General features: G+C 36.5%; 1 protein-coding gene across 5 annotated transcripts in view; it reads right to left on the bottom strand.

The window, feature by feature from the left end:
• LOC123868128 (LIM/homeobox protein Lhx3) overlaps positions 1-22,734 on the bottom strand; it is a 47,440-nt gene extending 24,706 nt beyond the window's left edge. Inside the window, exon 1 of one of the 5 annotated variants that reach the window (XM_045910515.1) lies at positions 22,416-22,734. In XM_045910515.1, coding sequence (XP_045766471.1) covers positions 22,416-22,557 — 142 coding nt within the window. In that variant the 5' untranslated portion in view covers positions 22,558-22,734. The remainder of the gene's footprint in view (positions 1-22,415) is intronic. The other 4 variants (XM_045910507.1, XM_045910531.1, XM_045910523.1 and 1 more) reach the window with 4 other exon arrangements.
• Between the last annotated feature and the right edge of the window lie 877 nt (positions 22,735-23,611).

Raw genomic sequence — 23,611 nt, 5'->3', positions numbered from 1 at the left:
TAACGCCCTTGTTGCATCCAAGTCGCTGGAAGTGCAACATCAGCTACTGAATGTGTTAAGAGTAGAATGGTAGATTAGAGGTACTGGGTTGGGGCTGAGGTACAGATTTATCACCAGAAGTCAGAATCGTTCAAATTGCAGACTGCAAGTTACAATAGAGCCGCTTGGAACAATTTTTTTTGCTGTTTCTTCTGGTAATATTCACAACGCAGAAATAATAATCATCATGGTGTTTAGATGGTTTGCGCCAAATTATAAATTTTTTTTAGTAGTTAACTATTCTTATTTGCTCATAAACGCAACGAGGAAATACAGCTTCCACATATAAAAATTGGAGTCCAGGCCTTGCTGTTAGCTGCTAATGGGTTCTCAAAGTAGCCCGAGTATGCTTGTTTTACTGGGCACAAAAGGAAAGAATGAAAGGAGCTTACCCAGTACATCTTAAAAGATCCGTTATAGATACATGCATCCTGCCATGCCTTACCTATGCCAGCCAAACATGGGTCCAGACAAAGAATATAAAAAGAAATAGTGACTTGCTAAAGGGCGATGGCAAGGTGCATAAATTAAGCAAAAAATATTCAAAGTGAGAATTGAAGACATAAGAAAAAAGACAAAGCCTACAGACACCTTGAGACATGCCCTAAAACTGAAATGCAAATGGTCATATTGTATCAGGGGGCACGGCAGTGCCCCCGCCAAGACGAGCCAAACGCGGCGGCCGGGGCGCTACGTACCTTTTTCTCGAAGTGTTTCGCCGTATTTTCGACCCATCATAACTTCGGTCTGGATGACGCTAGAAAGCTGAAATTTTCAGTATAAGGTGTCGTCAGCAAATTTACCAAATATACCAAATATCAAATATCTAGCTTTTATGGTTACAGATTTATTGATACCTAAAATACGCCGATTTCGTCCCTCACTGATGATCATCAAAACCTCTACTCAAAACCTCTAAGGTACTTCCCGAAGTCCTAGAAGACTGAAATTTGGTATGTAGACTAGAAATTGCATACAAACTACAGGAAAATTAAGACTTTGGAAATGCCCCCCCTCTACGCCTCTTATGAGAAAAGCAAATCTGTAAATTCTGTCGCTAGAATGCTGATATTTTCAGGATAAGATGTCCTTCGCAGATTTATTAAACGCACTGAATATCAATTGTCTAGCTTTTATAATTTCAGATTTATTGACAGTCAAACTTCTAGTCTGTAATTCTAGGGCACTTCCCGAAGTCCTAGAAGACTGAAATTTGGTATGTCGACTAGAAATTGCATACAAACTACAGGAAAATTAAGACTTTGGAAATTCCCCCCCTCTACGCCTCTTATGAGAAAAGCAAATCTGTAAATTCTATCGCTAGAATGTTGATATTTTCAGGATAAGATGTCCTTGGCAGACTTATTAAACGCACTGAGTATCAATTGTCTAGCTTTTATAGTTTCAGATTTATCGACATTCAAAACCTCTAGTCACAAATTCTAGGGTACTTTCTGAAGTTCTAGAAGACTGAAATTTGGCGTTAAGTAGGAATTTCAACAATTATGAACAACAGATAAATTAAGAAATCGGGTCCCCCTTCATCCCCTCGTATATGAGATGCATATTCTGTAAAATCTGTTGCTCGAATTCTAAAGTTTTCAGGATAAGATGTCCGTGGCAGATTTATCAAACGTACTAAGTATCTGTGTTTCCTGAAGTCCTAAAAGACTGAAATTTGGTATATCTGCTTCAAAATTGAGTTGCAAGATTCCACCCGAACAAACATATTTACATACGAGTACATTGCAAGTTGAATAAAAGCTTTTAAAAAAAGAGGTAACGATAGAGAGTGGGCCATGAAAATGATGTACTTACAAAAAATAGATGAAAAAAAATCTAGGGCACCTGCCAAAAAGAAATGAAATCCCACCAAAAACATTTCATGTAAAAAGGTAGCCAAGACTCACAAGTTCATAATGTTTTCACTGTTAAAAAGTTATGAGATCTCTAGTAGAGCCAAGCCCCTAGCTGAGCTTAGATTTATGCTGGCCATGGGACCTATCCCAAGTCCAAAGTAATAAAGCTCTTAAATGTTCTTGACTGTATCAAATTTATAACAATAAATAACAAATCACTCTACTTACAAGCTCTGATTCTACAAACCCTATATCTTGGTAAAAAAAGTACGGCTTGGCCGTTTACAGTTCGTGGATTTTTTATCTGAAATGACATCTAAGCCCGGAATTGCTTCTGCGACCATCACGAAGTACAATACAAATTAGTAATTGTCGAACAAACTATTCCTTAAGGCCTTAAAATATGTTATGTCATGTAATAGTTTTACGAACATTAAACGGCCAAGCCGTCCTTTTTTTACCAAGATGTAGGGTTTGTAGAATCAGAGCTTGTAAGTAGAGTGATTTGTTATTTATTGTTATAAATTTGATACAGTCAAGAACATTTAAGAGCTATATTACTTTGGACTTGGGATAGGTCCCATGGCCAGCATAAATCTAAGCTCAGCTAGGGGCTTGGCTCTACTAGAGATCTCATAACTTTTTAACAGTGAAAACATTATGAACTTGTGGGTCTTGGCTACCTTTTTACATGAAATGTTTTTGGTGGGATCGATTTTTACAGATGAAAGAAGGACAGGTAGGTAGACCGAAGACGCGTTGGTCTAATGCTATTGTGCAAATCGCGAGAGAAAATTAGCTTGATAGTACCAAAGACAGAGAGAAATGGGGATACCCAAGAGGGATCCATATACAAGAAAGAAGAATACCAGAATAAATATAAAAAAAATTCAAAAGAAAAATAAAACCGACTTCAAAATCACAAACACTAAAAAGTAAAAAATAATTTAAGTTATTGTGGTTTTTGAAGTCGGTTTTATTTTTATTTTGAAAATTTTTTATTTCAAAATTTTTAGTGGCCCCACTGTACTATAATAATATGCCATGCCCAGCTAAAACCCTACTGTTTACTAAGCAATTACACTGATCGCGAGCAATTTGCTCTTATCCATTGAGGAGTTCTGTTCTCCATCTCAGAAGATATTCATCAGAACTTCATCAAATTTATATGGGACCACCTGCAAAGTATACCTAGCTTTTCAAAAAAAAAAAATATTCCAAATCGGTCCAGGCGTCTTTGAGCAATCGGTGAACATACATTAAAAAAAAATTGAATTTGCTCTTATCCATTGAGGAGTTCTGTTCTCCATCTTCAAAGATATTCATCAGATCTTTACCAAATTTATATGGGACCACTTGCAAAGTATACCCTATCAAACAAAAAAAAAATCCAAATCGGTCCAGGCGTCTTTGAGTAATCGGGGAACATACATAAAAAAAAAGATATCAACGAATTCAGAACCTCTTCCTTTTTTTAAAGTCGGTTAAAAATATACTAAGATTTACTAACATGGTGTTATACCATAGAGTAGCAAACAGAGGCAAAGCTTCTAAGAAGCGAGCAAAATTTATAACTATTTTGGTAGGGCTGGCACTGGAGGATACAATTTAATTAACAATAGTTATTTGTTCAACAAGATGGTAAAGTTTGTTTTTGTTGTGATTACCTAGTTTAAATATCGATCTTTAAATATCGATCGATAGATCTAAATATCGATTTTGAACGAAATCAGTCAATTTAGAAAGAATTATAAATGGTGCCAACTTTTTTAAATTTTGGTTACAGGTTCCTATTTTGTGATCCCAGGGAGCTCTAAATATCGATTTTGAACAAAATCGGTCAATTAACAAAGAATTTCAAAATGGCGTCAACTTTTTTAAATTTTGGTAACAGTTTCTTATTTTGTGATCCCAGGGAGCTCTAAATATCGATTTTGAACGAAATCGGTCAATTAACAAAGAATTTCAAAATGGCGTTGACTTTTTTAAATTTTGGTTACAGGTTCCTATTTTGTGATCCCAGGGAGCTCTAAATATCGATTTTGAACAAAATCGGTCAATTAACAAAGAATTTCAAAATGGCGTCAACTTTTTTAAATTTTGGTAACAGTTTCTTATTTTGTGATCGCAGGGAGCTCTAAATATCGATTTTGAACGAAATCGGTCAATTAACAAAGAATTTCAAAATGGCGTCGACTTTTTTAAATTTTGGTAACAGTTTCTTATTTTGTGATCGCAGGGAGCTCTAAATATCAATTTTGAACGAAATCGGTCAATTAACAAAGAATTTCAAAATGGCGTCGACTTTTTAAAATTTTGGTAACAGTTTCTTATTTTGTGATCGCAGGGAGCTCTAAATATCGATTTTGAACGAAATCGGTCAATTAACAAAGAATTTCAAAATGGCGTCGACTTTTTAAAATTTTGGTAACAGTTTCTTATTTTGTGATCGCAGGGAGCTCTAAATATCGATTTTGAACGAAATCGGTCAATTAACAAAGAATTTCAAAATGGCGTCGACTTTTTTAAATTTTGGTAACAGTTTCTTATTTTGTGATCGCAGGGAGCTCTAAATATCGATTTTGAACGAAATCGGTCAATTAACAAAGAATTTCAAAATGGCGTCGACTTTTTTAAATTTTGGTAACAGTTTCTTATTTTGTGATCCCAGGGAGCTCTAAATATCGATTTTGAACAAAATCGGTCCATTAACAAAGAATTTCAAAATGGCGTTGACTTTTTTAAATTTTGGTAACAGTTTCTTATTTCGTGATCCCAGGGAGCTCTAAATATCGATTTTGAACGAAATCGGTCAATTTACAAAGAATTTCAAAATGGCGTCGACTTTTTTAAATTTTGGTAACAGTTTCTTATTTCGTGATCCCAGGGAGCTCTAAATATCGATTTTGAACGAAATCGGTCAATTAACAAAGAATTTCAAAATGGCGTCGATTTTTTTAAATTTGGTAACAATATCCTGTTTTGTGATCCTAGGGATCCTCAAATATTGATTTTGAACAAAATCTATGACAGTTCAAGAAAATAGATTTTAAACACTATTTAAATTATTATCATTAACATTAAATTAAATGAAAACACGACGCGCGACGTGTACTGCAGCCCCTGAGCTTGAGCACAGGCCGAGCCGGTATAAACCGATTTCTCTCCGTACGCGACGTAGCGCCTGTGCTCACGCACACACGCGCCTCAAGCTTGTAGTAGTGTACCTATCGTAGCGCGCTTGTATGAAGCTTTGACTCTGTTCGCTACTCATGTGGTTATACAACGCAATACCACACTAACAAACACTCGTACAAACATACAGACAAGTATATACTCACACACACTCACACACACACATGGACGCACGCACACACACTTTTGAACGGTTTGAACGGAACACGGTTTTGAAATTGAAATTGAAAAAAGTGTAAGAATTTGTAAGAAAATATTTAAAAAAGGTATATCAGCCGGTTTTTTATTCCAGCTCTTAATACATGTAAAAACGTCCAATCTGTTCATTTACTTGAGCCTTTACCCTAGTACCTAATTATATCGACCGCCCCATATCAAAACAAAGTAAATGTCATTTTTCCGAAAATCGTTTTATGTCATAAGCCTAACTTTCATAGTATGTCCCGTTGTATTGTAAGGACACCCACATTAAAGTAAAATTAAAAGCTAGTAAGTCGCTTTGACCATTTTAAAACATAGTAAGTCTATGAACTGGCTAGGTTTTTTATAGATTAATGCGCCTTACTAAGTTTTTCAAAGGAATTAGATTAAATAAAATAAATATCACCCATTATCTAAATACCATGTCAAAACAGTAAATACTTAATGATGCATTAAAACTTAAAAGTAAGATAGGAAAAGTCAATGACCTCTACATGTCAACTGTTAAATATGGCTTGCAAGGGAAATACTTTGCATACTTACATAATGTTTTTAGGGTTCCATATCTCAAAAGGAAACACGGGACCCTTATAGGATCACTTTGTTGTCTGTCTTTCTGTCCGTCTGTCCGTCTGTCGTGTCTGTCAAGAAAACCGATAGGGTAATTCCCGTTAACCTAGAATTATGGGCAGGTAGATAGGTCTCAACTCTCATAGCCCAAGTAAAGGAATAAATCCGAGAACAAATTTCGTGATTCTAGATCAACGGGAAGTACTGTATAGGTTTTCTTGACGGACGGACGGACAAATGGACAGACAACAAAGTGATCCTTTAAGAGCTCCGTTTTTCATTTTGAGGTACGGAACCCTAAAAAAGAAAGTGATGCACATCTAATGAATAAATGTGTAGGCCAGTCTTCACACTAAAATATTTAAACCCCTTTAATTTAAAAACTGTCATAGCCTAGTGGTTAGAACGTCCGCCTCCTAATCGAAAGTCGGGGGTTCGATCCTGGAATTACGCACTACTAACTTTTCAGTTATGTGCGTTTTAAGCAATTTAATATTGTACATCAAATCTTTGAAAAGAGCAACCGCCGAGTTTCTTGTTGAAGACTACGGCCTAAACTTCTCTTGAATTTAAACCACTTACTAGGTTTTGATCTGAGAAAGAAATTTGACATTAATTGACAAAATTGAGAGACCTAAGCTTGTATAAGAACACAGAAGTGTCATAATTCGTGTTCACTTTGCCTAACGTCTCTCAGAGAGAGATTTAAACTGTTTCTTATAATCACTGGCCATATTTCAAATGCGAAAGTGTGTTTGTTGGTTTAATATTCAATCACGCTGCAACGGAGCAACCAGTCGACGTGGTTTTTTGCATGGATACATTTAAAGACCTTGAGAGTGACATCTCTCTCCGCATCGTATTCTTTATTGCTGAGGGTTGTGACCTCTTTCCATTATTCCTACATCTAATGGTAGGTTTTCTTGGGATAATAATGCGGTGGGTTCAAAGAGCCTACGGAACTCGACTAGAAAAACGAGATTTTGACTCTTAGTTTTAACGGTTATGAATTAGTTATTATTATCAGTGATAAAATTGATTAGGGCTGCCAGGTAAAATTACATTTATCTCGGAAAATCAAAGAGTTTCCACGAGATTTTTTCCAAGTTTGCGCTACTAAGTACATATATTATGAAGAGGAAAGGTTTGTTTGTTTGTTATCGATAAACTCTGAAACTACTGAACTACTTGCACTAAAGACATAATCATCAACATCAACCGACAGACGTCCACAGTGAACATAGGTCTTTAATAGGGTCTTCCACATGCTACGGGTTTGCGCCGCCTGAATCTTTGCGCTTGCGCTTGACGACAATCATGCTTTAAAGAAAGCAATGATGAGGTCCAAGTTGGAGCACGCTTACCTGGAAGATGCCTATTCACTCTTGGCTTGCAGGTATCTATGGTATATATGGCAGGAAACACGGCCGCCGAAATGGCGTTCCAACCTTTAGGCTCTCCCCATTGCCCGCAGCATGAATCTGAGCTTCCTTATGATGGTTATATTATGTACATATAATATCTCATAAGAAATCTCTAACACACAATCCAGCTAAGTAGGTCCAATTTCAAAAAAAGCTAGCTAGCCGACAAATCTAACTCAGTTAGGCAGCCTTCGGGAACCTTCGAGATGTCTCTCGTCCAAAATTCCTCAATGCTTGAAGACCAGTCTTTGAATAGTGCATGATGTCAGTGATGAAAAATGGATCCGAAATATAGGTCTTTTTTTGTACACAGGAAATGCCTGACGCATACCCCTCCGTCATGTGGGGCTTGCACCAAACTTGCACTACTACGAAATCCATTTCGGAACACGGCGCCCGAAACGAGGCGCGCTATCTCCTAAAAAACATAGGTATAATACCTATTTAGAACACTTACTATCTGTCATCATAATCTATGACAACCTCCGAGTATTTACCTGGTAAAACCGTAACTTTCGAATAAATTTTAGTATATAAGCAGGCTTCATTTAGAAATGAAAAAATCCCTATTTTATTTTTCAACGATTATAAACACAACTTTCATTCAAAAATAATAAGCTTAAATTCATTTTAAATAATATTTTGCGACGAAATGACGCGCACAGTCCTTCCGCCATGACAGTCCAGTGGACACTGAATTCCATAGAGCGCCTGCAAGAAAATAAATAGCACAGGAAGTTTTTTGGTTAGTTTTAGATTATTTAAGAAATGAAAAACATTTAGTATAAAACTAACAGTTCAAATTGATTGCTAAACCTAAACATATCATTTTCTGGAGGTTGGCTTCAAAGTATCAAGATGTTAAAGAAAACTTTTACAGAACAAGTTGCGAACAGCAATGTTTTCAACTTGTTTTTTTTTATTATTGGGATAATGTATACTAAATTAAAAAAGGCCCTTATAATCTTCACAAACTGAAGTTTTTAATTGCATGTATTTAATAGATGTTAATGCTTTAGAAAAATAAACAATTTACTTCAAAGTACAGCATTTTTGCGATTTGTCAAATAGCAATTACCTTAAACAATAATATGTCACATGCTAGGGTAAAAAAATATTTTGCGATTTTTTATATATGCGAGACTCCCCTGAAAAATAATTTAATTCATTTTTTTATTCAATATCTGGTTTTGAGTGAACATTCAAAACACCAAACACCAAAATTTCAGACTTCGTCATTTCGTCCTACTCATTTCGTCTACGAGCTAGAGATCTGTGACCGGTGGGCAGATAGACAGCATCAGAGTGACATTAATAGGGCTCCGTTTTTACCCTTTGGATACGGAACCCTCAAAAAGGAGAAACGCACAAATTTATGTAAAACATTGTATTTTTGTAAAAGGAGGGATTCCGACGATGATCTCATCGGGAATCAGAATTTGTATGCGGGCAAGGTCGCGGGCAACTGCTAGTAATTTTTTTTTATAGGACGCTGTATTTTTCTGTAATTCATTTCAGATAGCATCTGTTTGTAGTGATCAATAGGGCGATCGCATGCATTCAGCGCGTGATAGTACCACCCTATTGTTTTTATTATAAAGTAACTGGTAATTACCGGTGCATCGGAATATAAGTGATTTGCTATTCTCGCCATATGGCAGTTTTATTATAACATATATGTAAGTACTAATAAAATAACTAGATTATAATTCCGTCTAATAAAATTGAGAGGAGTGGGCTATTTTCAGCTAAATATTAGCGTACCTACTGCATTTTATGCGTGTTAACGCATAAGATGCAAGTGATAAAATATACCTATTTCATAATCATTTTATTTCTTTCTATGTTGGACCGTGTCTCTACGGGACAAAATCCGTAACGAGAAAATCTATACGCATAAGAAGCGGCAGTGAGCAGACCATGTCTGTCGTCATGCCTTGGCGAACTCCGGGCAACACATTCACCTCAGAAACGTCAAGACCAGCAGGATATTCGAATCGTTCCGAATTCTAATTGTGTTCTAAGTGGCAGCTGCAAAGTGCAATGTTTTCTTCGCAGTTGCCAGTCTTAGAAGAGGCCGCACGCCTCTACACACTCTCGATCAAGCCACCTTTCAAACACAAAAAATAAATTAAAATCGGTTCATTAGTTTAGGAGCTACGATGCCACAGACAGATACACAGATACACATGGGCAGCACTGCCACGCTGAATAGTGATGGACAACGTTTGGACCAGGTAGGCCCTAGAGAGCGGATCACAGCCTCATATAATATTTATATTATAGTAAATAAGAATTTCACCCTCTGTGATTTAAAACAAATCCAGCTATACATTTTACTGACGCAAAGCCTCTAGTAAGAAGATATGAGTGGCAGTTGATATAATAAAAACAAATGAGGTGTAGATATGGTATGTAGCACAGAAAGGTTGAAAAGCACTGAAGCACACGCTGAAAGTAGAATTTATTCGCGGGTAATGTGAAGATAATAATTATTATTATTGAGTTCGACAGCCCACTCTTCATTCTAAGTATAAAGGAATATTTTATGCAACATTTTTCTATTTTTTTTAATAATAATCACCGCGTTTTATTATTAAATAATTACATCTTGGCAAAACTAATTATAAGTTATAACTACCTAATTAAATCATTGTATCTTGTAATACTTAAGTAACAGCCTAGTATTAGGTAACATCAGCTAATAGTAGGTGCCTAGGTAGAAACTAGATATTGCCAACAATGCAGCTTTGATTAAATAAATCCAGTTCATATTACTGAAACAGTCATTCTATCTAGATTTTATAGATGTGTTAAGGATAACCATCCCTCCCAACCCACAATAAAAGCAAAGGAAACAAAATATATCAATGTACCTACTTACTTAGTAAGTACTTATTAATAACAGGAATAACCTAATGATAACTAACAGCAGTACAAAAGTGAAAATGGCAAAAAAAGAAATATGTTGTATGGGGAAAACAATGAACTCACACGAGAAACCAGGTTGATTTAGCGTGGGTTATCGTAGAATCACAGCCCAGGCGCTCTGCGGTGCTGTAATTGAATTTAGTAAACAATCCCTTACCCGTGGTACGCCTCACGCTTCGACTTAACCAAGGCACCTGTCTGTATTACTTCCTATAAATTATTACTTGTATTTGTTATTTATGACTATTTATTTAATCCACGTTTTTAGCTTATTTCTCCAACTTCCGTTTACTTTGATTTAGAAAGGTTTTTAAATCCCGTAGAAACTCAAAATCTTTTCTTAGAGGATAATTAATCAAACAGTTTATTTTTGGACCAGCGTACTCCAATATCTACGTTAATTTAATTTTATCACCAGTGACAAAATTGATCGATCGAGATTTATGTAGTTATATTGTTCTGGAGAAATTATTCTAAAACAAAGCAACAAACTCCGAATTTTAAAAAACTAAGTATAAAGAATGGAAGGATAAACTGAGTGTCTCTTATTAGTTGTCATATCAAAATGAGAGCTAGAGCTCAAACCATTCAAGACTAAAAAATACTAGAAACTTAAGATTTAGCATGAATCTACTTAGATTTTCTCCATATTGTAGACCCCTCCCCCCACTTTTGAAAATTTCTAACGAAATCTTCAAAGCCCAAACTCCTAGTTAAAAGGCTAGTTGGTAATTAATATTAAGAGTCATGGTTCATATCTCACGGTATTTTTGTAAAAAGAACAACACATACGGCATACCTAATCAGATTTACACAGTGCGTTTACACAAGAACACAAATTCACCCTTATCAAAACAGTGACGCGTGCTAGTAACTTTTTAGCCGCGAGAAAAAACAATGGAGCAATCTCTCACAAGTATCGTTTTCACCCGTCGGCAGATCAATGTAAGCCCCGCGCGATAATTGAATCGCGAGGGTCAGGACGCTTTGGGTCCATTATTAGTGATACATTTGATTCGTATGTGGCTACCCTAACCGGAGCTTAGACGGGGGTGCCTCTTTACTAATGGAAAAAGTCAACGTTATTAGAAAATCGTTCAGCTAAATACTGTTGCATTTTGGGATTTTAAAAATAGTAGCTAGGCTAATTAAAATTTGTAAGGTCGGATGTTTTTTTTAATTTACAGACGAGCGCTTGGCTGCAATCAGACCTGTTACCAAGTGATGACGAAGCCTTAGACGGAGCGCGCTTGCCTAGAAAAATGTAGGGACTAATGTGCGGAAATAATGATCCGATTCTGAAAATTCCTTCACTGATTGAATATCTACATTATCCCCGAGTGCTACACGTTATGAAATCCTTGAAAAAAAAAGGCGCTTATACTAAAAGAGTTTTTTTACGAGGAGAATTATAATTCTAACCGATTTGCTCAAAAAAACATTATACCAATAGGAATCTATCTAATTTACAGTTGCACTTGTGTTTCGCTTGTTTTCTAGTGGGAATCATTACTTAACTCCATTACACTTTTTGTGCCAAGTGTTTTGGCGGTATAACAAGGGTGAAAACGACCCTACAAAACGAATGACATGCTTTCAACAGCCTTCTCTTTTATTGTTTATTTTGAGCATAAAGTTTTATACAATTCGTTAGCACTATATCGTACCTACGTACCTACCTACTAGGTGTCTCAAAATATTCATGGTACAAGGAGTATCATAAGTCCATGGTACAAGTCAATGACTTGTAACCAAAACAAGACGTTCATAATGTTACATGGCGTATGAAATTCGTTCTAGATGGAAAAACGCTAAGTCGAAGAAGATATTATTGTCATAGGTACAAGTAAATTCTTAATCTTAGGTAGGACTAGGTACATATTATTTTTAGTACCTACTCCTGTTTTATGTAGGTAGGTACCTATCTATCCAGCTACAGTGGTTACAATATCTAACTGCACGCGTGTCTAACGAGATATTACGTTTACTATAACTAACTTAATCATGTAACGGATTTTTTTCTGGGAATTTACCGTCATGAGAACAATGGTACCTAAGTACTTTAAATAAAGGCTCAATGCTCTGTTAACGACTTCAACCTAGGCGATTAAATAGAAACAAAAGATGTGGGGATACATAAGGAAAATACACAAAATACATACAAAAAGAAAAAAATATGTAGATTTATATTGTTGTCTTTTGAATGTAAAAAAAAATAGATTAGGTAAGTAATTAAAATAAATCACCTTGATAATTTTTAGTTATTAATTGTTTTTTATGATTTAATTTAGGAAAAATATAAAAATATGTCCTTAAATAATTTGTTAGCGAATAAAGTCATAATAAAATTTTAATTGCGAGATAGAGTTCCCACAGTTTATCTACATTCTCACAATGAAAATATTTTTACTTAGATTAATTGTATGTAAGTGATTATACGATCTACACAACGAAACAATAGGTACCTATGTTCTTATGTATCTAAGTGCTAAAAAATGTGGCATTGATGTAGTTTAAACGTACTAAACTAACATTAATGTATAAATATTATGAATTATTGGAATGCCTTCCCAAAACCTACGCGAAGAACACAGGTTCAACGCGTAGATATTATCTGAGAGTAATTAATCTAAAAAAACTAATGAAAAATAAAATAAAATAATTAAACTAAAATATTATTATGTTTATGGATTATTTACCAGATTATCTTTTTGAAAAATACTGGCCGTCATGATATTACCGAAAAATATTTTGGCAATAAAATTTCAAAAGCCATTTGCTTAAGTAATCGCATAACATTTACATGCCCTAATACGCTCGAATGGGTAGTATTGTCATCAATCTTGAAGGGCAGCGGGTATATGGTGAGTAGAACGGTAATGCGTACGACATATGGCATCATGTGCGTTCTCCACCTAGTGTATGGGTATAGTTTATTCCATAGTATGATGGGTATACGAACTCATGCGTTCCGCCTCGATGACTCTGAATAGACCCGCGGCTTAAGTGACCCGCACCGACCTTTGAATTCACGGCCGTTCGCGAACCAAGATAGTATCACTATAAGTGGACACCTTGTATAGTGGACCCTATGAAACGTTGAATTATATTCAATTGTGACAAATGTTGTAATTGTTTGAAGTGTGCTGTCAGAAATCGGTTGCAAATTACCCGCATTTTTTAGCAAAAGATAATAATATTTTTGTGCAATAAAAGACATGAATGGGTTCCAACGGGTGGAGCTTAAAACCAAACCTTTTGGAGGAAAGTGTGTAAGTAGGTAGATACTCGAATGTTAAGTACTTTATTCTATGATCCTATCATAAGGTAGTGGGCATATTATGATTATTGTAGCCCAAAATCCAAAGCCTTATTCAATATAGGTAGGTAGGTAGGTACCATGTTACACTTTTGATTGTTGAATATGTGAGATAATTGAGGTAATAGCTACCTACGAGGGTTTCGCACGCGCCCTGACATCCGTACATTTTAATTCCCTACATTTCTGTTTGTTTTAGAATCACAGTCTCATAATATAATTAGGTAATGATTTATTAAATCAACCATCAAAAAGTGTAACATGGTACGTACCTATTATGTGAATTTTAATGTAACAATTTTCTAATGTATAGTATATTTTTTGCCATACACTTACAGGGTCTTATGTGTAATTTACCTACATACATGTGAAATGCAAATGAATATATGTATATATAATATGAATATAAAATAAACCTCTATTGTATACCTAGATGAAATAAAGACCGAAACTCAAAACACATAACAATGAATATTTAAAATGTCCACGTATCGCTGCGTAGCGGGATTGCGTCCGCGTTAACGGGGATGCCTACGGAGTACGGACTACGGAGGGTTGTGCGCTAAGTGCCGGGAGGCCACATGTCGCTCTCGTCGCGCTAATCTCCAGGATTTGCCATCCGATGTCCCTTGAAATCACCCATCTCACTTTACATTACTCCCAACAGTACATCCCTCTCACTCGCCTCATTGAATATTATTGCTCTATAGGGATTTTGAAAATATGGAGCCGTTTAGCGAAAGCCGTACATTGTATCCATCCAGTGGAATTATTCATACGCGGCTCGCTGCATTTATCACTTAATGGTATTAGCTATTAGGCCGTTTAATCGCTCGATTTGCGTCTCTATGACTTAGTAACTTCTTGTATTGCGTTAAAACCGAGATGACTTCGAAAAAAAGAAAAAAGCTTTAATAAATTTCTGAACACATGGCAAATCAAAATCTATCCAGGTACCTACCTATTACAATCTAGATGCTACTTATTTCTAAAGAAACTAGGTACTAACTAGTACCTAGGTAGGTAGGTAGCTGTATCTTATTACTTTTTGTAAGGTATTGTAATTCGCTCGTCGAAGTACAATGTGTCAAGTATGCTGATTACGATTAAACGTCACCTAATAACAACTACCTAACTAAGTATACCTAGTGCTCGTATGTAACAATCGTCATGTAAATTTTCCATCCATCTTCAGTTCCACGATAAAAGTAAGTGTCCATTAGTGCGATAGATGTCTGAACTGCATGTATAAAATGATCGTACTGTCAACGCGCCATGCGGTATACAACACATGGCGACTCTGTTTGTATGCCATTTTATATCGGACAGTTTATCAATAACTGCTAAGCTTCTATTTCAAAGCGTTATGACTTATTTTGGCATGACGACGGCATCTCTTGATCGCATGAATTATGCTTATGTAGAGCGCATTGTAGGGACTCTGGCGTGTCATTGCTTCCCTTGCAACCCTAAAATCGTTCAATTCCATCTAGCCGGACGGGCAGACAGGTTAACTTTTGTTGTTTTACAAAAGCCGTGCATTACCGTTCGATTGTTGGCACAAATGTTGTGTATTACAAAGCATTTTATGTTGACTTTCCAATAATTATTCCGAGGTTTAATTCATTATTGCTTTCCGCCCGTTCAACCGACTACTGTTTATTTTAAAATGTTCCCGATGTAATTAATCAATTAAAGGTTGCGAGAGATGAAAAAGCATCATATTTTTTTAATACTTACTATATTAGAAAACAATGGAAAAAATCAGTCATGTGCGAGTTGTCTCGCACAAGAAGGGTTCCGGACCATCGTACAAGAAATAACACTTTTAATTATTATTTTTTAATTATTAAAGTGGCCATTTTGAAATTATTAGAATTTGTTGTTACAGCGGCTTAGTTATAGTAGGGTCCCGTTGGCACCCTTCGGGTACGAAACCTTAAAAAGGACAATTATTTTCTCTTTCAGGAACCTGTCTTAGTGGATACCTATTGACATTTCATATAAACAAAGAAAACGTAAGAATATTCTTTGGCAAACGGAAAGTCAATAGAGGTTTTGAGGCATTGCCCTCGAGGTGGTTTCGTGCGGGTTTCAGGCGGGGAGGTGCGGGCGGGCGGCGCCTAGGGACGGCTCTACTCTTCTTGATTACAGTTCCCCATGCCTACCCTCGCCCCCATTCCGCCCCCGCTGCATAAGCCTACATTACCAATTGCCTACAAGTTACAATGACGCAGTTATTTCAGCAAAAATATCAATACCTGTTCGGAATTCCAAGCATAATATACTTAGGTAAGTATATTAATAGAACCTACCTTTAATCTACATTTCCGGTAAATATAGGTGAGGACGGATTATCCGAAAACTTACCTAAATTACAGGATAATGTTTACAGTTTACACATCTCAAAATTGGATATTATGGAGACCACCATGCTGGTTTATTATCTAAAAACATTGAAGTACCTACATAATTAACTAGATTGTCTTCTTGTTCTTCTTTCTTCTTGGGGGTGTGCAGGTACTTGAATTCACTTCAACCATCTCCGATCCATTGTGATCGCAACCTAGTATCTACCAATTTTAGAGTTCCGTGTCAATACTTCCGCCAGATTCATAAGTTATTTTATCATGTAAGTACATAATTATATATATTTAAAGAAAACCAAGGAAGAGATTTAACTCTTTTTCGTGTATAGAGAATAGAATAGAATAAATTTTTATTGAAATAAACTTTTACAAGTGCGTTTAAATCGTCAGAATAGTAATACGAAATATGAAGCAAAGTTGGTGAAGAGCAAACGGTCTGCGCAGGTGGAAGGGCCGAGATTGCACGCATCAAACATGCACGAAGTTTCGCCCTTCGCTCGTAAAAATACATATTCTATCAGAAGGGCCCCGCTTTTAATACTACCCTGTAATGAGCAGCCGAGGTCGCTAGTCTCCTTAATTTTCTCTCTAACGTCCTATTTAGTTAAATTGTTCACCGTAACAAGGTGAAGGCGAATACGTTTTAAGATCCGTAATTATAATTTAATGCCAGACACGGACGTTCTTCGCGTTATGTAAATAATTTATTGAGACAGACATCAATAGCTGACGAAGTTCTAAAAGAACGTTATAGCACTTATAATCGTTTTAGTAGTGGATAGGTAGGTATAGGTATGTTAGAAAAATAACAATCAGGAAAATACTAATAACGAGTCGTGAAGTTAAACAATTATTTTATTGCACGTATTATAATCGTATTAGTAGTGCATAGGTCTCTGTTAGAAAAATAACAATCAGGAAAATACTAATGACGAGTCGTAAAGTTAAACAATTATTTTATTTTTATGATTATTAGGTATATGATCTATAAAATAATTAGGTAGTACTTATCTATAATTTCTATGACGTAAACTACCTTTATGATTATAATACAATCATTAGAATAATAGTACATCTGCTGGTAAACTAAGTTTTTGACTTAAATTTTTTATTCAGATGTTGTCCCTTGATTGCAATCTCACCTGGTGGTAAGTGATGAATATGCAGTCAAAGTTCAGTTCCATCATGGAAGCGGGCGAACTTGGAAGCGATCTGGCAGTTTTTATTAAACCCATACCCCTTTGGTTTCCACACGGACCGTACCAGAACGCTAAATTACTTTGCAGCACGACTTTGCAGGAGGGTGGTAAATAGTCACGGCCGAAGCTTCCCACCTGGGGAGGCTTCGGCCGTGACTATTTACCAAACAAAGATTTAGAAATTATAAAATTCCAAACCCCCTGCCGGGAATGGAACCCGCGACCTGTTCAATAAGACCACTGCACTTATCCCTGCGTCAGGGAGTAGGTAAAGGACGAAGGTAATACCTGCCTACTTAGATCTGAGATCTCGCTTCGCTCGGTTTATAAACAAACTAGAGGATGCCCGCGGCTTTGCCCGCGTGGATTTCGGTTTTTTAAATCCCGTAGGAACTCTTTGATTTTCCGGGATAAAAAGTAGCCTATGTCCTTCCTCGGGATGTATCCGAAGTCTGTACCAAATTTCATTAAAATCGGTTCAGCGGTTGGGCCGTGAAAACGTAGCAGACAGACAGACAGATAGACAGACAGACAGACACACTTTCGCATTTATAATATTAGTATGGATTAATGCTCTACGCCACTCAATTTGTGGGTAATAGATAATAGAAGTCAAAGAGCAGCTAGTCAGCTACCTGTACGAGTGTATTGTGTAATTATAACTAGACACGCAATCGCTCCCCTTGCCATCTGCTTCACGAGCCTCACCCACATTGTTTTGATATGAATTTATTAGGGAAAAAACATAATAAGATAAAAATCTCTTACATAAAATAAAAATGTCTAGTTAGGTGTGAGTTGTGAAAAATTCAAAATTCACTGAAAGCTCTAAAATACCAATAGATTATGACAACATCCAACGAAATGGAGAATAACCGATAAGATAAGCAACCTAAGTAGGTACCTACAGACTAGCCGGACTACAAATTTTTTGTTAAACATACTTACGTACCGCTTATTGATGTGCTTCGAATTTCTGGAAAAACATTCGAGCTCCAAAACATAATGCGAAGAACGGAATAACCATGAAATAAGGGAAATCTCAAAATCAAGTACATTATTCTTGAATTTTTAAACAGGTAGATACCATAACAATATGTTTTTCAAAGACAACTCAACTCACCAATAGAAACAACATCAATAGAAATATTTTAGTAACCTATTAGTTTAGGTAATATAACCAGTGATGACAACGACTGGAAAACTGCACGGCCTCTCCCTGATTGATTAAAACTCTAACAAAGGGATAAAGCTGATCACGGGCTTTGAACAGAAGCCCTTTATGTTCGAGTAATCAAAGAATTCTCCCTTCATAAAATCACTCTACTAAATATGACTTCTGCGCCCGCCTTTGTGTGGTATGTTTAGAATAATTCCAGGATAGGTGCCCAAATTTTTGATAAGACACTAACATAATGACAATACGTCTTCTGAATGCTATGTAAACTTTGGTTCACATACTGTAATATTATTTTTAAACCTCTGAAAAAATATAGATAGGTAACTATGATAATATTATAGTAAAATTCGGTTTCTGGCGCTTGGTATATATTTTAATAATATACCTACTATATTTATGAACTCAGAATTTTCTTCTCTTTGAACGACATTCGACACAATACCAAAAAAGTTTTGGAGACCCCACTTTTTTAGATGTACACACGTCTAGCATCCGTCTTGTCGATTTTTTCGTATAAAACATAAGCCATGTCACCCAGACCACAACAACCATTGATTTTCGAAAAGCCATTTTGCTTATTCTGAGATAACAACGAATCAATAGGCACCTCATTCCTCAAAATCAGCCTAGGAGTTTAGGCGCTACGGTGAAACACAGAGATATTAGTTACAAACATACATAGACTGCTAGAATCATAACGTTTCCTTTTGGCATTTATTCTTTAACAGAAATTATACTTAGTCAACAATTATGTAAGTAGGTACCTACTACCTATATAATCACTCAAATCGCAAGGTACGAGTAGGTATAGAGAAGTATATCTTCCGGAACACTAATTTCGAAAAATCTAATAGTGCATTCAGCATTAAGGTAAATAGTATTTAAGAAGTAAGTAAATGTTTTTTCAAAATTTATTACATAGGCGCTACTAGAACTAGCTAGATATTAAGCCAGGTAAGCAAGGTAAGCCAGCTAAGGCCCGGGGGCAGACAGATGGCACCCCCCGTCGAGCAGATGATGATTTCGCTTCAGTTTCGACCCGGAGCCATAAAGTTACTGTAACCCCATTTAATTCTTTTTGATAAGTAATTTAGGATCCCTTCCTGCTGGGTCTACTAGTTGGCTGCGTTCTCTATCTACAAACAATAGGTAATTAATCATAGTATATTATACTAGATAATGCCCGCGACTTCGTCCACGTGGATTTAGGTTTCTAAAAATCCCAAGTAAATTCTTTGATTTTCCAGGAAAGCTTTTCTTTTTCAAGAAAAGTAGTTCATATCCATACAAATGGAGCTCACGACTTCGTCCACGTGGAATTACGTTTTTAAAAATACTGTGGGAAGTGGACACTCTTATTTTCCGGATTAAAAAGTAGCATATGATTGTATCTCTAAGCTATCTCTGTACCTTTCGTCAAAATCGGTTAAACGGATGGGCCGTGAAAAGCTAACAGACAGACAGACAAACTTTCACATTTACAATATTAATTATTATTATTAGAGTGGACTATGGAAGAAACACAGACACACACAACTTTTATTTGTACTATTTGTAGTGCAACAAGCTATACTTTTTCTATTCAAAGATCAGTTAGGTACCTATCTTATACTATTTTTACAAACTATCTTCTTACTACCTACTAGCTATTGGACTAACACTGCATCAACTGAGCCAAATAAAAATGTTAAGTAATTATTATTATTTATGTTAGTAATCCAAATGGTGTGAGAACTGAGCATATAATGTTGTAAAGGAAGTATTTTATTAAAGGCGGGAAAGTGGAGATGTCGCCTATTATGTTGTCGCATTAACGGCGGAAGTGGCCACGTGGCAGCGCGTGCGCAGCGAATCGTCTCCTTCCGGTATTCACTTACCCCTACGTTTATAATCCGTTAAATGCAGTTTGATTTAACTAAATTAATAAAAGAACGATCTACCTTAGTAGGTACGACACACACACACACACACACATATACACATGGACACACACGCACATATCACACGGACACACACATACGGACACATAATATACACATACACAGTACACACGCACCATTTCTAAGAAAAATCGCAATTATTGTGAGTGAGAGAACTACGAGTACTTAGTGCTGGTAAGCAGCAGCTATTTGAGTGATTTCCAAATTCTAGTGTAGTAAGAGTAAAAAGATTATGTCGGTATAAATCTTAATGATAAAGATGGGATACCCAATGGCAATATTTTTATAATTGTTAACAAAAACTTTCAAATTAATTGAAAATCAAAAATTTTCACACGGGCTTGTTCCCATACTAAAGTAGAAATTTGTGCGACCGCTAATACAATGCATATTGAACACAATGCAGGTTTACAAAAATAATAACAGATTTGCTGCAGGCGAATAAATGTTCCCTAACATGATAATCACAACCTACGTAGACATAATAATATGATGTTAGGGAGTAAAACCCTTAATAATTACTATTAAATGTGGTCGTTTCGTTGATTCCAATTTCAATAAAAATAATATTATAGTTTATCCCTGAGGTTTATCTTTATAGCAGAAAATGTGTAAAAGCGCATGACCGCAAAAAAGGTTGCAAAAGTTTAAAGAAGCGGAAAATAATATGTTCCATTTGATTGACCCAGCAAAATGCTCAACACAATAACAGTTTATTTAGATAAATTAATTATTTTAAGGAATTTGATTGAATTTGAAGTTGACACGATAACTCTTTTCGAATCAAAGACATGTTTCGATTTGCCTCCAAAAGAGCTCGATAAATGTGTTGTACTAAAATCTAGATTCTAGATGAAGCCCAGACACTTCGTCTGCGTAGATTTATGTTTCTAAAATCGCGTGTGAACTCTCTGAATTTCCAGAATAAATAAAAGTTACGTATTAAAAAAGTAGAAGGTGTCTCTAGGTCTCCGCGATGCGAGGTTTTCGTCAAAAATGGCAAATCGTGAAAAATAACAGACAGACAATGCAAATAAAATGCAATAAAAATTTTGAATATTTAAAGGTGAACTTATTTCTTTACGATCATTATCAGTTATTTTCGAGTGTTATTGGACTTCAACTAAAAATAGAGATTTGCATGTAGAAGGGGGGCCATAGAAAAGATTTCAGAAAGCGTCGGATCTTAGTAAATGAAATCGTTTCAAATTGATCATGTTGATCCTACAAATATACCTCATATACGTTGAACATGCCGTCAAACAAAATCGATACGCAGGTAAAACCGTATTAGATCAATTTCGCTAAGTGCAACGTTATCGGAATAATAGGTGCCAGTAGCGTTAAAATCAAAAAGAGCTCATCGACGTTCCTGTGTAAGAGCACTTAACTTGATTACGTGCGTTTGGAGCCCTGCTGGTAAAAAGTATAAACAAAACGGTAGGCGAGTGGGAATTGTAGAGAGAGACGCGTGCCGCCGACGGCATGCGCCCGTGTCGCCGCATCGCCACGCGCCTTTAGAACCCCGTAATTATTGTAACGTAGCGTACTTACATACTTAGACACTATGAAAATGTCATACTTTGTTTATAATTATTTTGAATTTTACATGAACACTTGTGAAATGTATCGACGTTTTATAAATTACTAGCCGATGCCCGCAACTTCGTCAGCATGGATTTTTTTTTAATTCGCCCGCAACTTCGTCAGCATGGACTTTTATTTTGATTTTCTGATAAAATAGCATATATCACTCTCCAGGTCTTTAACTATACTCATGCAAAAAATCAAGTCGATTAGTAACTCCGATGGGACGTGATTGGATAACAATTACGAAATGGCCTACTAGTTAAATGGTTAAGCCATACTTTTTGAGCAAGATGTAGGGCTTACAGAATCAGGGCCTATAAGTAGAGTTATTTCTTAAAATATTTATTGTTGTAAAATATGAGGGGCAGTCAAGAGCACTTAAGAGCTATGTACTTTGGATTTGGGAAAAGTCCCTTGGGCTATGATGCGCAGCACAAATCAAAGCTCAGCTTGGGCCTTGATTCTACTAGAGTCCTCACAACTTTTTAACAGTGAAAGCATTATGAACTTGTGAGTCCTGGCATCCCGTTTACGTGAAATGTTTTTGGTGGGATTGCTAATTTCTTGATTCATGCAATTAGGATTAGTTACTTTCCTACCTTCAAGAGCTTTATTTCTGGCTAACAATGCAAGAAGTACGTCAGGCGGAGGCGGATCAAGAGGATGCATAGCTTCAAGTGATGGGTCCATGGAGTCACGCCGCTCCCTCCCAACATCAACCTCACAGAAACCCAATTCCATGTATCCACTTTGTCCGATGATCACAAACCAATTGTTTAAATTTACACCACAGCATTCCGTAACGATACGCTAAACGTGGAGTGCGAGCGCCTTTTCATTTTGTATGAAGCGTGTTAGAAATGCAGCGGGCGTCGCGGCGGATGAGAGCCTGAGCCACGTGGCAGCGCCGCCCACGCCCGCCCTGCGTCGCTCTCGCCGCGCCCTCCCATTGAGAAGTAATTTTTTACCCCCTGAATCTGATAAACCAACGGAGTAGGGATGGCGCGGGGCTCCCCCGCCCCGAACTAATTTTCCCGAGTCGTACGACACACCCCCGGTGCTTACATCCATCTACAATATTACTCCAGCGCGTTATGCCGTTCACGGGACACTTCGTTCCTACTTATCTGGTACAGAGGTGAAGAAAGAAAATTTTGAAATTATAACAGACCTTTGTATTAAATATTTTGTCTGCTGAGTACGTTTTCGACAAAGAAAGGAAAATAGAAACCATTGCATAGTAGAAGATAAATGGACTTTAAATGTTAGGTCACCTTAGGTTGGGTGATACTGACTAGATAAGTAGATACATGTTATTGAGTTCAAGTTGCTGCAATCTATTTGCAGGTTAACACAGGTTAACTAGTATTTATGTACAGAAGCTTTTATCTGTCATGTATGTATTACCAGTACCACTAAGGTCCACCATCGATATAGAAAGAAGATAGGTTCCACCCATTGATGTAGGAGGAATCCACTATGGTATTATGGGTAAAAAATGAGTTCTCACGCGCCATTTTACCTTTATATGCCAAATGTCATGTATAGAGTACAATTTTAGTCCTTAATTATTTAAAGGTGAACCGTACTTTTCACGTGAAAGTTGACCCATAGAGTTAAAATGGCGCGTGAGAAGTTATTTTGTACGGGCAATACCACCTATGTGTAAAGCTGGCTCTACACTCACACGCGAAGTCGCGCTGTTATTTCACGCCGTGAATGTATGCCGCGATCCACGCGTGAACTCCAGTGTCCCACCACACTCGCAAATCTTGTTCGTAACGTTGACGATGCG

Source organism: Maniola jurtina, chromosome 1 (genome assembly GCF_905333055.1).
Source record: "Maniola jurtina chromosome 1, ilManJurt1.1, whole genome shotgun sequence".
In the NCBI taxonomy this organism is placed as follows: domain Eukaryota; kingdom Metazoa; phylum Arthropoda; class Insecta; order Lepidoptera; family Nymphalidae; genus Maniola; species Maniola jurtina.
This window is presented reverse-complemented; position numbering and strand designations above follow the sequence as displayed.